Source organism: Xenopus laevis, chromosome 7S (assembly GCF_017654675.1).
Source record: "Xenopus laevis strain J_2021 chromosome 7S, Xenopus_laevis_v10.1, whole genome shotgun sequence".
NCBI lineage: Eukaryota > Metazoa > Chordata > Amphibia > Anura > Pipidae > Xenopus > Xenopus laevis.
The window spans coordinates 96926890-96942742 of NC_054384.1; the positions used below are offsets into that span (position 1 = coordinate 96926890).

Genomic DNA, 15853 nt, shown 5'->3' on the forward strand with positions numbered 1-15853 from the left:
ACATGACTTAAGAAATAATCCCCTCCTACTGTAATACATAAGAATATCAGACATTACCTTGGTGATCTATGCTGTGTGTAAAAGCTCTTAGCCTGAGTCTCATACTGTTATATAGCCATAATAATTTACAGTAGGGAGTACATTATACCTAAAAATACACAAGTGATAAATGTTTCTTGTATAACGCAGCCTGTGTCTTTATACACGGCCACATAACTCTGTACTTTTATATCCTTACAATTTACACTCATAATGCATGATTGATACAGAGCCCGCAGCCTTTTGCTTTAATATAGTTATGGAAATATCATTATTTACAGTAGGGGTTTTTTATTCTGTATAAAAAGGGGAACATAAATAATGATTGTACCCAATAAGATCAAACCTCAATATTTATTTAAAAGGGATGTTCAACTGCAATAAAGTCCTTCCAACATGATGTATGCTCACTCAAAATAAGCACTTAGGGTAGGACTACACGAACGATTACGGCGCGATCCGATGCGCTGCGACAAAACGACTGCAACAAGTCAACAAGTGAAGTTACAGCGTTGATCCAACGCCATACGACTGTCGGACGCAGACGCTGCGGCTGAGTCCGACAGTCGTGTCACGTCGATCAACGCTGCGGCACCATGCGACAATTCTATCTCTTACCTTATTTCTGTCGCATGCGACTTGTCACAGGCGTTTTGTCGCAGCGCGTCGGATCTTGGCGAAATCGTTTGTGTAGGCCTACCCTTACAGGACAGTGCAGCTTCAAGGGCTTCTGCACATGACCAATCTGCTCACTTGCACTACTAGTTACACTACTGGAAGAAGCACCAGACTCATACTAGCAGACAGCAGTGATCTACAGTATGTCCTGACAGACTCACTATTGATGATGGGGTAAGAATTTACATTAATTACAAATACAATGTAAAAGAGCATTTTATTTAAAATGAATCGATACTGGAAAAGTGTTTATTTTGGCAAGTGCTACCTGATGGATTAAGTTCCCCTTAATGGAAAAGCAAATAAACCCATTTTGGAAACAATGTTTTCTCTTTAAAAAGTCTCCATTTCATGAATAAATGTTGCTAGAAGGCATTTTTAAAATAACTGCTTAAAATATGGCTATGGGGGTATTTACTAAAACTTTAACTTTTTCTCACTATATTGAAAAAAAAATTCCACCAAACTTTCAAACCTGAATTCCCTTTAAAAAAAAGTTGCAAAAAGTTGTGACAAATCGAATCGTGCGACTTTTCTCTAATTTTCAGTCGGAAAACTCTACTTTATCCCATTGCTTGATCGAACAAAAACCAGTGTCAAACAGCCTGAAACTATTAAGAATCATGAAGGCAAAAAACATGTTCCGGTTGTTGAAGGGACCATCTGCCATTGACTTCTACATGATTTCGAGAGGTTTTGGCTGGAGTATTTTTGGATTTCTAGCAGCTTTGGAGCAAAAAAAAAAACCTTTAAATTTTTAAATTTAAAAACTCGACCAGAAAGATTTGAGGTTTAATAAATAGGCCCCTTAAGGTGGCCATACACAGGGAGATCTGCTCGTTTGGCGACTCTCCCAAATATGCCCACATTGAGGTGGACGATATCGGTGGCAACTTATCTCCCCGAACTGCCTCATCTGCCTTCCCACCAGCTAAAATGTAAATCGCAACGGGATGGCACTCTGACCGATTCGTTTTCCGAAGTTGCCCGCCGTTTCCTCGTGAGACAACAAATTGCTCCGAGGAGCGGCAGGCGAGGCAGTTCGGGGAGATTAGTCGCCCCAAAGAAGAGGAGATTTGCCATTTGATTTAGCTGGGCCACTAATCTGCCTGTGTGCCCTGACCCTTAGTTTACATACAGAGATTTTTGTGACTTTTCAGAGGGAGGACATACTTCTAAAGGGCAGAGACACATACTGCCTTCTTGCCAGCTAGAATGTAAGTCGCCGGCGGGATGGCTTTGCGAAGTAGCCTCGCGAGGAAACTTTGGGCGACTTCGGAAAGCCGAAGAGATCAGAGTGCCATCCTGCTGGCAATTTACATTCTAGCCGAGGCAGTTCGGGGGGGTTTAGTCGCCCAAAGAAGAATTGATTTGTCGCTGGACGACTAATCTCCCGAAATAGCAGCATGTGTCTCTGCCCTTAGGTGGGATTAAAGCTGCCAGCTCCAGCTGCATGTACAAAGGACAAGGAGCCATATTTACACAGATCAGGGATGATTCTCATTGGAGGCTTTTGTGGCGTTCCTCTCACTGCAATTAATCTGGGGCAGAATTCTTGCTCAGCTAAATGTAACCTTGTCTTTCCCAGTAGGAAATGACCCCCACAACTCCAGGACCCACATTTGCTTAGTAAAAGATCCCGTTAATACCAGCAGCAGGCAAACAGGGACTCACAGATGTGGCTAGGCAACTAAGTTGTGTAGGCCTTTTCTTGAAGTTTAGAATGGATTTGTCAAACTTATTTTATTTGCATTGTAGACCGTAGAATTCACTCTTTGTTAGGGCTCCAAATCCCTACTTCCCAGTGCTCCTGTTTATGATTAAAGATGTGTCACTGTCTGCGCTTGGGCTGGTGCTTCACCCAATTGACTCTTTCAGTGCAGGCTGGGATCCCTTAAAGCATAACTTCTTTCCCAGAGACATAAAGTGGTAACTTTCCAGAGTCGGTGGTTTTGATATTAAAGCTGCAAAATCTATTTGCCGTGAAAGAGTTAACAGAAACCCATTATTCCCAGCCAGTATTCATGCTAAAGAGGAAGAATAAGAAGCTGCTATTATGGAAGAATCAAATCATACCTGCCAATAAGTAGAACTCAAATTTAAACATAAAAAATTATATCTACCTAAAACTACCTTAAATTATAGCTACCTGCACACACCAATCACTTTGTAGAGGGTCAGAAAGCAATAAGGCAAAGACTCTGAAGCATCAGTTCAATTATCAAAGAGAAATAAGTCACCTGCACCCACTGAACTTGGGAAATAATATGACGGTAACTGAAGTTGCTGTGTGTTTATTTATTGCTCAAATTTAATGTACCAGTGATAGGAATGTGCCTACTGTTCCCTGTACTATACACTGGAATGCAAAAAAGCAAGCATGCTGGTTAAAGACTATCTAGCATCATGTTTCAGAATGAACACTGGTGATTATAATGGAGCAACAAAATTGTGCCGTGGATTCCCCTGATTTTAGCTTTTTGTTACCTGATCGCTCTGACGAGTTCATGGAAAGACTCATCCACATTTAGTCGGATTTTAGCAGAGGCCTCCATATAAGGAATTCGATTTTCCCGTGCAAAGCTGAGCGCTTCCTCTTTGGTTACCTACGGAAGACAACAAATAAAATGGAGTAAACAGAGCTATCATTAAACCTGTTGTTTTGTACATAGCAGAAATAGAATTGGATCGTTTGTAGTTCCCAGGGCCAAACGGGGCCTAATGGTGGCCATACACGGGCAGATAAAGCTGCCGATATCGGTCGTTTGGACCGATTTGACAGCTTATCTGCCCGTGTATGGGGGCTTCCGACGGGTCTTCCCGATCGATATCTGGCCACGATATAGATCGGGAAGGTTGGATTTTTACCCAACCGACACATCGGAGCCGCTTGGCGCATCGTAATTCGATCGTTCGGCCATACGGCCGAACGCTTGAATTAGCCCCGATATAGCCATGCAGTTTAGTGGCATATCGGGGAAAGATCCGCTCGTTTGGCGATGTCGCCAAACGAGCGGATCTTTGAGTCTATGGCCACCTTAAATCAGCCTTGCTGAAATTCACAGGCTGATTTCAGCCTTAGACCGCTAGCAGACTCCTCTTCTGTGTTTGCATCCTGTGTAGGCTCCAGTGTACACACATTCGGTGCATTTTGGCTCAGATTGCGTTTCTCTGCCGAAATCTGATTTCTTTGCTGGGGCTAATTTCAGCCCAGTCTGGCCCCAGCCAAAATGTACCTGCACGCCAAGCTTTGTTTAAACAAACAAGAAACATACTGGGGCTCATTTACCTGTACAGGTGCCGAGCTGAACCAATTCAGTTGCCTACAGCATCCAATCAGATCTTTGCATCCATATTTAATTTGTAGGAGACTAATCAAAACTAATTGTTGATTGGTTTTACCTGTAACAGTGCAATGTAACACCCATGTTAATAAATGAGCCTTATTGCCTTGCCAAGAAGGTAAGAAAGCCAAGTGCAGAGAGTGAGCTGGAGTTCAGAATACACATGTAACTTAAATCTACAGTTTCTACTGGAAACTGAAGTGAGACTTAAACCTGCTATAAACAGGGTTAATTGTTCAAAATAATGTCTCAGAATACATTTGTTTCTCCCACCAGTTAGTTCTCTTTTCACGGGTTCGGAATGGGGAAGTAAGAACAAGATTTGAGAAGTGACAAAACCTGAATATTCCTTGAGGAAGTTTTAATATATGCCAAAAACAATTCTTATGCATCATCATCATCGCCACTCTGATCAGTGCAGTATATTCCAGCTTGAAGTCTTACAACTGAAAGTCATTGCACAATGGCCCCTTTAATTGTTTACATAAGCTTTGATGGTGCAGTATTATTTTTTTCCACGTCAGCAGATGCAGATCTCGTGTTTTCAGATATTTTAAAAGTTCAGTCGTCCTGTTTGTACTGCTTCAGCCACAGACAATAATAATGGTTTGGCCCAGCAAATCACTGCTTTAGGAGGTAAAGGACCAAACTCATAGAAAATCAGATGGCACACACATGAGCATTCGTGCTAAATGATTGAAATTTATTGAGATCCCCACAACGTTTCGGAGGCACAACCTTCTTTCTCAAGTGCTCTCCAAACTCCAAAGGACCAAACTCTGCTCACAGCTCTCACTACCTGTTCCTCCTTCAAAAATCTACTTATTTATATACCGTATATACTCGAGTATAAGCCGACCCGAGTATAAGCTGAGGTACCTAATTTTACCTACGAAAACTGGGAAAACTTATTGACTCTAGTATAAGCCTAGACACAACTACAGCCCTGTCTCCCAGCAGTGCACATTCTGCCAAAGCGACCCCCCCAGCGATCAACCGGACTTCTTTGCAAAGTTGATGGTGCCAGAGAATTGCCAAACGGATTACTGTGTGCATTGTCCCACTGTCCCACTACCATGTGCAGAGGGTGCTGTTTGATATTGACATCACTGTTAATCGGTCGTATAACCAACAGAGGGCGCTGTGTGATATTGCAGTCACTGTTATTCTTTCATATAACCAACAGAGGGCGCTGTGTGATATTGCAGTCACTGTTAATCTTTCATATAACCAACAGAGGGCGCTGTGATATTGCAGTCACTGTTATTCTTTCATATAACCAACAGAGGGTGCACTGTTATTCTTTCATATAACCAACAGAGGGCATTGTGGGATATTGCAGTCTCTCCCCAAGTGTACTGTTGGTATAGGAATGATTAAAAGTGACTGCAATCTCAGCTACTCGGGTCGGGTACCGCTGACCCGAGTATAAGCCGAGGTAGACTTTTTCAGCACATTTTGGATGCTGAAAAACTCGGCTTCTACACGGGTATATACGGTGCTCAGGCCTGTCCCCTTCCTTGATGAAATCAGAGGTGGGCAAGTCAGGTGCAGATATATAATCACAGCTGGCCAGGTCATGCTGGGTGAGGGTTGAGTAAGGTTTTGCTTTGTGTCGACCAACACATCACTAGCGGACAACCCTTCTAGGTGTCCAATAACCTGATGGGATGGATGCTGTACAAATGGCCATACATGATGATGACCAAATAGCATTGTTCCATTTATTAAAGGATCAGAGAAATTCTGGTTCCTCTTCACTCTCAATTGCAGATGCCCTTTGCCCTCAACTACGCGGTAGGTGAGATTTTCCGTTTAGGGCCATGGCACACTGTGGGTTTTGCTGATCACGCTTGAAGAAATCTCGTGGGCAGAAACATATGCAGAGTGCTATTTTTAAGATAATTGTACATACTACTATATGCTTCCAAATAAAAGCACCCCACACGCAGTATAAAATCTTCCTTATCCACGTATGAAACATAACTTACCTGTCTCTGCAGGTCCAGATCTGCTTTATTGCCGACCAGAATCATGGGAAACTCATCTCTGTCTTTGACACGGAGAATCTGAGTGTGAAACTTGCTCATTTCATTAAAGCTGAGAGAGGAAAAAATATGTTTAGAAACTAAATTAAATATCTTTTGTGGGGAAATTAAAAGAAAATAAGAGATTATTTTTTTTAAATCACTGCTGGAGAACTATTATATTATAGTGTTGCCCTACACTTGCAAAACTGATGTGTTTGCTTTAGAAATAAAACTATAGTTTATATAAACAAGCTGCTGTGTAGCCATGCGGGCAGCCATTCAAGCACAGGATACACAGTAGATAACAGATAAATCCTGAAGAATCCCATTGTATACTACAGAGCTTGTTCTATGCTATATATCCTGTTCTTTTTCTCTTTTCTCAGCTTTGAATGGCTGCCCCCATGGCTACACAGAAGCTTGTTTATATAAACTTTAGTTTTATTTCTAAAGCAAACACACCAGTTTTACCAGTGCAGGGCAACACTATTTTACATTTTCATTACTTTAAATCACTTTCATTCTTTGGTGTTCCTTTAAAAGTAAAACTACACTTGCACATGCACTAACCACAGAAGCCAGCAGGGGCTGCAGTAATCCCAACTGTGCATCTATTCTGGGCTCTCTGCCAAAAGCCAAGTAAGTAAGAAACTTTGTATCTTTTTCTGGTTGGTCAGTGCAGGAAATCAAAGTCGGGACATTTCAGTAACAAACTCGGGACTGCAGGTTGAGCTGTCAAAACTGGACTGTCCCACGAAAAACGGGACACTTGGGAGGTATGCTACATGCCTGTAATACTGTGTAATAACTGCATCTACTTTTGTTCTACAGTAAGCCCTGCTTACCTTCCTCTGTCATTGATTGCAAAGATCAAGAGAAAACCCTCTCCTGTCCGCATGTACTGTTCCCTCATTGCTCCAAACTCTTCTTGTCCGGCTGTGTCCAAAACTGTTGAAAAACAATAAATATAAAATAATGGAGTTCCGATGATGTCAGCAGAGCAGTGCAGAGGATGGCAAGGGATAGCCTGGTTGCGTTCAGTAGCAGTTACCAATAAATTATTCAATGGTTGTATATATGGAAATTGCTTAGAAGGAGACTTTCTTTCATTAGGCAAAATGTTTGCCCAACACTTGTTGCGCTTCCCCGCCAGTGAAAAGCATCACCAGATCACCTAGAACCACAATCACTCATGTTGGTCGATAACACACACAGCAAATGAAAGAGACTGGAAGGCAATGGCTCTACTTTGTTAGAAAGTAGAGCCATTGCCTTCCAGTCTCTTGGCATGACTGTGGGTAAAAAGAAACACAGGGTCTTGGCACAACACGGTCACTGGCGGTTCCCCACAAAGCTGCCCACAGGAGAGCAGCTCATTTTATGGGAGGCCTTTCCAGTCACAGCCAAGTATCATCATCATCGTCGTGGGTCAAATTCTCTTACGCCAATGAGTATCAGCTATCCGTGAACACCTCCTGCAGTTTAAATTCACTTGAATGAGAAAACCACAGAAGTGTAGGCATTTCCTTTTGGCCCAAAAGTTCAAGAGAACATTTTCAGACCAACAAGTGCTTACGTCTGTATTTCCAAGCATTGCCCATTGAAGTGTGAAGTGATTGTTGGCGCTTTTTTGGCAGGCAGAAATAAATCAGAGAGGCTCCTCTGATCCAACTTTTCTCTCTAATGTGTCCCCGCTGCCAGCAGGAGGCGCATGTGCTGCTGCAGGCTGGTGGTTGTGGCATCCCTACTGCAAGATGCAAGTTCCCATCTATCCATTCTCTGCTTGGAATGCCAAATATGTAGCATATTCAGCACAAAAAAACAACTATCTAGTGTATACAGAGCAGCCCCGATGAGAAATGGCTCATGGAGCACAGGATAATGGCTGAGGTAATGCAACAGAAAGACAAGCACCCTTAGTTACACTAGTTCCCTTGAATTCTGTGACTTTAATTTAAAGGAGAACTAAACCCAAACAATGAAGATGGCTATAAATGCCATATTTTATATACTGAACTTATTGCTCCAGCCTAAACTTTCAGCTTGTCAATAGCAGCAATGATCCAGGACTTCAAACTTGTCACAGGGGGTCACCATCTTGGAAAGTGTCTGTGACACTCACATGCTCAGTGGGCTCTGAGCAGCTGTTGAGTAGTGAAGATTAGGGTTTGTTGCAAATTATCAAGCAGCCTGTAATATAAGCGGACTATTAAATTCTGCTGCTAATTGCACTGGTTTCTGTGCTGCCATGTAGTAATTATCTGTATTAATTACTAATCAGACTTATATTGTGACATTTCTATTCTATGTGTACTGTATATTGTGAGTGGGTCCCTAAGCTCAGTAAGTGACAGCAGCACAGAGTATGTGCAGTGAATCAGTAGAAAAGAAGATGGGGAGCTACTGGGGCATCTTTGGAGACAGATCTTTACTGCTAAAGGGCTGTGGTTGCCTTGGGCTGGTACAGAAGCCCAAAACATAATGTACAACATTTCTAGCTACTTCTTTAGTTAAACTTTAGTTCTCCTTTAAAAGGTGACTTCAAGCACTCAGCTTGGGTCTCTGCTTTCCTTGGCAATGGAGATCATCCTGTTACATTCCAGGCATTCCAAATATTTCCCCCTGGGCTCTGCCCCTGTACTGAAACCCAAGCAGGAGACCTCACCTCCACTCCCTGGAATTGTATCTCTTCCCTGCCCAGGATGGAAATAAGAGTGTTTCACCTCTGGACAGCTTATTCTGTACAACGGCATGCAATGTTCTGGTTGACCCTATTTTATACCATGAGTCAGGTTGGTAACCCATGATTTGATTTAGCAGTACAGGTCCTGTTATCCATAACGCTCGCGACCAGGGGTTTTCCAGATAAAGGAACTTTCCGTAATTTGGATCTTCATACCTTAAGTCTACTAGAAAATCATGTAAACATTAAATAACCCAATTAGGCTGGTTCTGCTTCCAATAAGGATTAATTATATCTTAGTTGGGATCAAGTACAAGCTACTGTTTAATTATTACATAGAAAAGGAAATCATTTAAAAAAAATTTCCAGTTTTTCCAGATAAGTGGGCTTTTCATAAAAAATAATATTATTATCCCATTAGTTAAACCCAATAGGATTCTTTTGCCTCCAATAAGGATTAACTATCTTAGTTGGGATCAAATACAGGGTATTGTTTGATTATTACAGCGAAAAAAAAGGAAATCATTTTCAAAAATTAGATTTACTGGATTAAAACGTAGTCTATGAGAGATGGCCTTCCTGTAATTCACTCTTTCTGGATAATGGGCTTCCAGATAACAATTCCATGTCTGTATAATATGCATTTGTAACAATAAGCAAATGGGAATGTTAACAATGGTTGGCTGACATTGCAAGCGGTTTAGAATTCATATGCCGAAAAATACATGTTTTATTCAATTCCGGAAACATGAACATTCTACAAAAATATCACTAGTGGCAGTAGGCTTAAACTGGCCATACATGGCCCGCAAACCCCCGATACATATCAGTGTACTATAAATATCTGTTGGCTCCAGGAATCAGGCAGGTCTGAAGATTAATTTGCCAACCAATTTCTGCAGTTTATCACTTTGATATTAGGCTTAGGGGCAGGTCCGGACTGAGAATTAAAATAGGCCCTGGCATTTCAGGTACACAGAGGCCCAATCAGCCCACACAGAGGCCCAAACACCCCCACCAGCCCACTAAATACTGACTTTCTATGGGATCTTATAGCAGCCCCTCTGGCATTTGCCAGAACCCACAGATTGCCAGTCCGGGCCTGCTTTGGGGCTTGGGTTGCCACACGCCGCATATGACCCGTATAGCCCAATGTTCAGAAGGGCTACTCGTGTCAAGACAGTCTGCCTGGTTTTCCAAATGAGGAAAACCAGGCAGGATCTCCTTTGATTGACATAGTAATCAGCCAATCGCTGATCGACACATCATAGCCCCACCCATGCAGCGTAGCATGCCCTGGCCCGCCCCTGTGAGATGATGGCCCCACCCCTTGCCCGGATCATGAGCCGCACAAAGATGGCAACACGATTTGGGGTAAATTTTTCAAAGATCGGAATAGGGATCCCAGTCGCGTTTCCACCAGCTCTGTCTTATTTTGCCATTTAGCGCCAACATTTTCCTGAAAATAACACATTTATCAAGTGTGATGAATCTGTCAAAATGTCTGAATGTTTAGGACTGCTTTGAGTAGCCAAACACTTTCATTTTCAGTGGGATGTTAGTGCTCAGAGTTGCCACAGATCTGCTCTAAGCACTAACACAAAATCTAAATCTATTCCCAATGCAAAGGATTCAGGCAATTATTTTGTTTGACAATTGTTTAATAGAAATACATCATTTTCAGCTCATCTGTAATGGTCACAAAAACTCACACAGAATAAAGAGCCCCTTTGTGTAGGAGAAGTGCCAGCGAGACACCCCAGTTGTTCCTAAGGTAAACTCCCAGTAGTCTCATGCTTAATATGATATGCACTTGAGAAACATGAAAAGGGAAAATGTACAGCACACAAGGATACCAGAGAAGCAGAACAAGATCTGGCTCTAAATAAAGCAAATTGAAGTGATTGAATTAAAAGGGCAGAATATATACTCACTGTCAAGCCTTGTTTGCTTTCCATCGATTGAACAAATTTTTGTATAAGAATCTTCAATGGTCGGGTCATAATCCGAAACAAAATAGGACTGTGAAAGAAAGGAAACAGTTTTTTAGAGGAATTCTTCATCATCTGTTAAAGACCAGCAATAAAGAACTACTTCCATTTATAGAGGAAATCAATGAGTAATTATTAATATGATAATCATTTATTTATACAGTACTGGCATCAGCCCCTGTCCCAATGGATCTTAGAATTCCTATCATGCACACACACCCGCCAGTCAGGCAGGTTCAGGCCAACTGCCACACACATTGTGTGTCGCTGGCAGGTTCAGGTCAAGTTCTTCTGCTCTCCCTGACGCAACCTTAATCTCAAGCAGCCTCCACTTATAGGCTCCATTCTGCCCCTCCCCCTTTGTCCATCAGAGATGGGAGGGTGCAGTTCTATAAACGAAGGTGCCAGTTGGTTTACGGTTGGGTGCGGATTGGGAGCGGTGGGTTAGGGTCAGGTGCCGGTCAAATTTTTGTCAACCCGCACATCACTACACCAGTATTGCCAATTTTATCAAGAGCCATTTAAACTGCCTGTATAAATTTCACTTAGACTGGCATCATAGATACTTGGGCTTTTGGCCATGAATAGTGACACCAGGGCCAGACCAGCTCGGAGTATATAAATAACTGAGCAACTGGCTGCTTCCAAGCTGAATCACCAACTGTCACTCACCTGGTAATCTAACTCACAAACTGAGGTGGTACAGTAACAAGCCATGACAACTGCTGTTGTGCTACTGCCCAAAATGGCTATTAAAGGGGATTTAAAGGCAAAAAATAGATGAATTTTTCATTAAAGAAAGTAAAAATGGGATTCTAGCTCCAATATACTTTAATTAAAAAATGTGTACTGTTTTTATAATAAACCTGACTGTATGCAGTGAAATCCTTTTACATGCAGCTTCTACGGCAGATATTATGTGACTTGTGATAATTTATGACGATCCCTAAGCTTAGCCTCCCAGACTACACTGAGCATGTGCAGTGTCTTGGTCTTGCAAAGATGTTCAACAAAGTTACAAGATGATGACCCCCTGCGTCAACTTTGAAAACATAAATCATTTGTTAAATTGGGCTTCTGGTGCACTACGTTCATGTTTATAATTTAGTATACAAAATACAGCATTTCTAGCCTTATTCTATTTTAGACTTTAGTTCTCATTTAACCACATTGCACAGATCACATCTCATCGACATTTACTTTGAGGCAATCCAACAGATAAGCCTGAGGACCAAACAGATTGGCGTGAGTAGCCAAGTCAGACAGGATCAATGTCCCACTGAAGTGCATCTCAGTTAAGCCTCTGCCAATACCCCATCCATGTGGCAAAAAGGGGCACTGGAAAATAATATTTTCAATTTGGACAGTCAAACGGATTGCCAACCTGCTTAAAAATCTGTAGCCTAATTCATATGGCCAAGCAACTGGCAGAAATCTGGGAATGTAAGGAGGGCTTTAAATAATCCAATAAGGAAAAGTAAACTGGTGCCTCTCCACTTGATGCTGAACTGAAGTTCCCAGAATCCTTTTTGGTATGCTGGTAGCTATAATTGAGCTGGAGACCCTCACACCAACGACCCATATAGTAATTATATTAAAACACTGCAAGAGATCTCTGATAACAGGCATAAATTAAGGGAACCTGTTCCCATGAATCCTCCCCTTGACAGGCAAATGTATTTAGCACAGGAAGGAACATGTTCTATAGGACATTAATTTACCCCTTCCTTGGGCTGCCAAACTAGAATGGACAAGCTCATAATAGCTCTACATAAAGAAGGTTTCTATGGCCGTAGGGAGTTTAAGTGGGTATATCAGTATTTTAAGTTCACAAAAATGAATACAGGTATCAGACCTATTATCCAGAAAGCTCGGTACCTGGGGTATTCCAAATAACAGATCCATAATTTGGATCTTCATACCTTAAGTCTACTAGAAATCACGTAAACTTTTTTAAAAAAATGGTTTTGCTTCCAATAAGGATTAATTTTGTCTTAGTTTGTATCAAGTACAAGCTACTGTTTTATTATTACAGAGAAAAAGAAAATCATTTTTAAAACTTTGGATTATTTGGATAAAATGGAGTCTATGGAAGATGGCCTTTTTTGTAATTCGGAGCTTTCTGTATAACGAGTTTCGGGATAATGAATCCTATACCTGTACAGCTCTTTAATTAAAAGAAAACTATACCCCTTAAACAATGTAGGTCTCTATATAAATATATCACATAAAACAGCTCATCTGTAAAACCCTGCTTCATGTAAATAAACCTTTTTCATAATAATATACTTTTTTAGTAGTATGTGCCATTGGTTAATCATAAATAGAAAATTGCCATTTTAAAAAAAAAAGGGCATTGTACGATTCACTGTGCACACAAACATACCAACAAACCATACTTGTTAGGTCACATGAGCCAATTAACAGACAGAGTTCTGCCTCTTGCTTCCACACTTCTTCCTGTTACAGTTAGAGCTGCAGTATTTCTGGTCAGGTGATCTCTGAGGCAGCACACAGACCATCACGAAATTGAGGTTCAAGGCAAGAGATGTAAAAGGACAATATTTACTTAAATATATATCCCAGTTTGGATTAGTTTGCCCCTTAATTTAATATAAATATAAATAAATTTATAATTTGTTGCTCAAGTATTCATTTTGTGGGTATAGTTTTCCTTTAAAGGGACCTTATCAGCTGGGGTCCCTTAATAATTGCCGTCCAGTCATTCTCTAGAGACCAACACTTGGTCAGGACCCCTTTGTTTCATTTGACAGACTGAAACTTGTGGATATAAAACAAATAATGTTCTTTACAGCCTATGACTATGTGTTTGTCACACGAAACGTGTAAGGCTGTGGACATAATGAAAAAGAAATTCTACAACTGTCTGGAGAAGAATGCTTTTTGAGTGCTTGCTACAAATTCAATGTAATTTCCTTTGTAAATTATAAAGCTAGAAGTCCAATTGGGGTTCCTTGACCTGTATAAAAGCATTGCCATGTGGCCTTGTGCCTTTATATGGTCATGGGACTCCTCGGTGCCTTTAATATCCTTATAATCTACAGTCTGGTCATTTTCTCTATGGGACCAGACTGTAAATTATATCCTTATAAACGGTGCGTTCTGGCATCACAACGTGCCGTTTCTAACACAGGTCCCCGGCCGCCGAATTTGACACAGTGCGTTTGAATTTGACGCTGCCGCGTTCAAATTTAACGCCGGCACGCCCGAATTGGATGCCGGCGCACCCGATTTGGACACCGGCGACCAGAGTTGGACGCTGACCCCCCTCCCAACAAAATGTAAATTATTATGCACCCCCTACTGAAATTTATAAAGATATTAGAAGTCATCTCGGAGTTTTGTGACCTGTATAAAAGCATGGTCACATAACTCCTCGGTGACATAATATCTTTATAAATTACATTAGGGGGTACATTATCCACTATATAATACACAAAAGCCATGAATATCCTGTAAATGATATCCTTATAAACGGCGAGTTCTGATGTCATCAGTTAGAAACGGTGAGTTCTGATGTCATCTCTGTCACATGACTCACTGAAACTTGTGTATTATAATAAATAAAGTACCCCCAGTTGCAAAATATGAGGATATTAGAAGTTACCTCGGAGTTCTATGACCTGTATAAAAACACTCGGCCTTCGGCCTCATGCTTTTATATGGTCATGAAACTCCTCGGTAACTTATAATATCCTTATAATTTACACCAGTGGGTACTTTATTCACTATATAATTTACAACAGAAGGGAGTAAGCTATTTTTAGTCTTATTCACAGGGTTGTACTTGTCCTGGAAATTTCCATTGTTCTGGCTCTGCCTGGTTGGCTTCACCCCCCAGTGGCATCATGCCACACCTCCAGTCGGCTGGGTCTCATCACTGACTGGATTCTTGTTTATGATTATGATTATTATAATTATGACACAATAGAAGGGTAATGAGACTTGATAAAGGTTAGCCAGGCAGCCAGCATGAGAGACAATGGCAATAAAACTAAAACTAAAAATAGAAGCCCGCAGACTTCAAAAGGAAATTAGCAAAACCATATATTCACCACTTAATAGTTAAGTGGTGTATTAAACAAATAGTATTCAAAAACATTTTTTTTTTTACAAATGAATTTCCCCTATATAAGGGGAAGTATAAAGTATGATACAAATGTATTTAGTCGCTGGAAAGACACATATATATACTTGCACAAGGTTAATGATTTGCAGAACCAGGTCAGCCACAAAGCGCAACAGGTTTCGCTTCACTTCACGGAACAACACTGGAGGATGAGGACTTCATAGCTGCGTTACAATGCCTGACTAAACACACACGCTACACTCACATTGCTCTGGGCTTCTGAGGACAAATCATATCGACTGGCAATATTTTTGAGAGTAAAAGAAGCGTGTTAATACACAGAGCAACTTGCTCATGAGCCTGCAGATCAAATGACCAGACTGTCCAAATACTGTAGCATTATCGTTTGTTCAGTAAGCCATGTATGGAAGAAAGGGGTGCTCTGCCCCCCCTTAATCGCCAATCTGCAAGTGCCCTTATCCTAGCAGCAATTAAAAGCATTCATGTGAGGCCACTGCTATCCAGCAAATAATGGTTGGTGCCTGTTCAAAGCAGTTCCCCAATAAATAAATGTAATATGTTATAAATGACCTATTCTACAAAGCTTTACAAAACAGATTTAAGGGGAAGCGTAAATTCTATCTTCATTAAAGGAGAATTCAACCGTTAACTAAAAAAAACCCCTTACCCCTGTACCCTCCGTAGACCCCCCCCCCCGCATCCCCCTCCCCCAGCCTACCTGCCCCCCCTGGGAAATGCCCCCAACTTTTTACTTATTTAGATTCAGGGATCGCAGTTCATGGCAACCATCTTCTGGGTCTTCAATAATCTAAGACTGAAACCGTGAATCGGTACATGCGCAGTTGGAGCAATTTCCCGGTTCGCAATAACTACGCATGCGCCACAATGGATGGAGATGCCGAATCGCTGGAAGAATACACGAAGACCCAGAAGATGGCTGCGGTGAACTGCGATCCCTGACTCTGCACCGAGGGGTA

General features: G+C 41.4%; 1 protein-coding gene across 1 annotated transcript in view; it reads right to left on the reverse strand.

Moving 5' to 3' along the window:
- The window catches only part of LOC108697778 (ras-related protein R-Ras2), a 38686-nt gene that overhangs the window by 5997 nt on the left and 16836 nt on the right, over positions 1 to 15853 (reverse strand). Inside the window, exons 2-5 of the mRNA XM_018228150.2 lie at positions 10709 to 10796; positions 6937 to 7039; positions 6053 to 6161; positions 3205 to 3323 (exon numbers count right to left, since the gene is read on the reverse strand). Coding sequence (XP_018083639.1) covers positions 3205 to 3323; positions 6053 to 6161; positions 6937 to 7039; positions 10709 to 10796 — 419 coding nt within the window. The remainder of the gene's footprint in view (positions 1 to 3204; positions 3324 to 6052; positions 6162 to 6936; positions 7040 to 10708; positions 10797 to 15853) is intronic.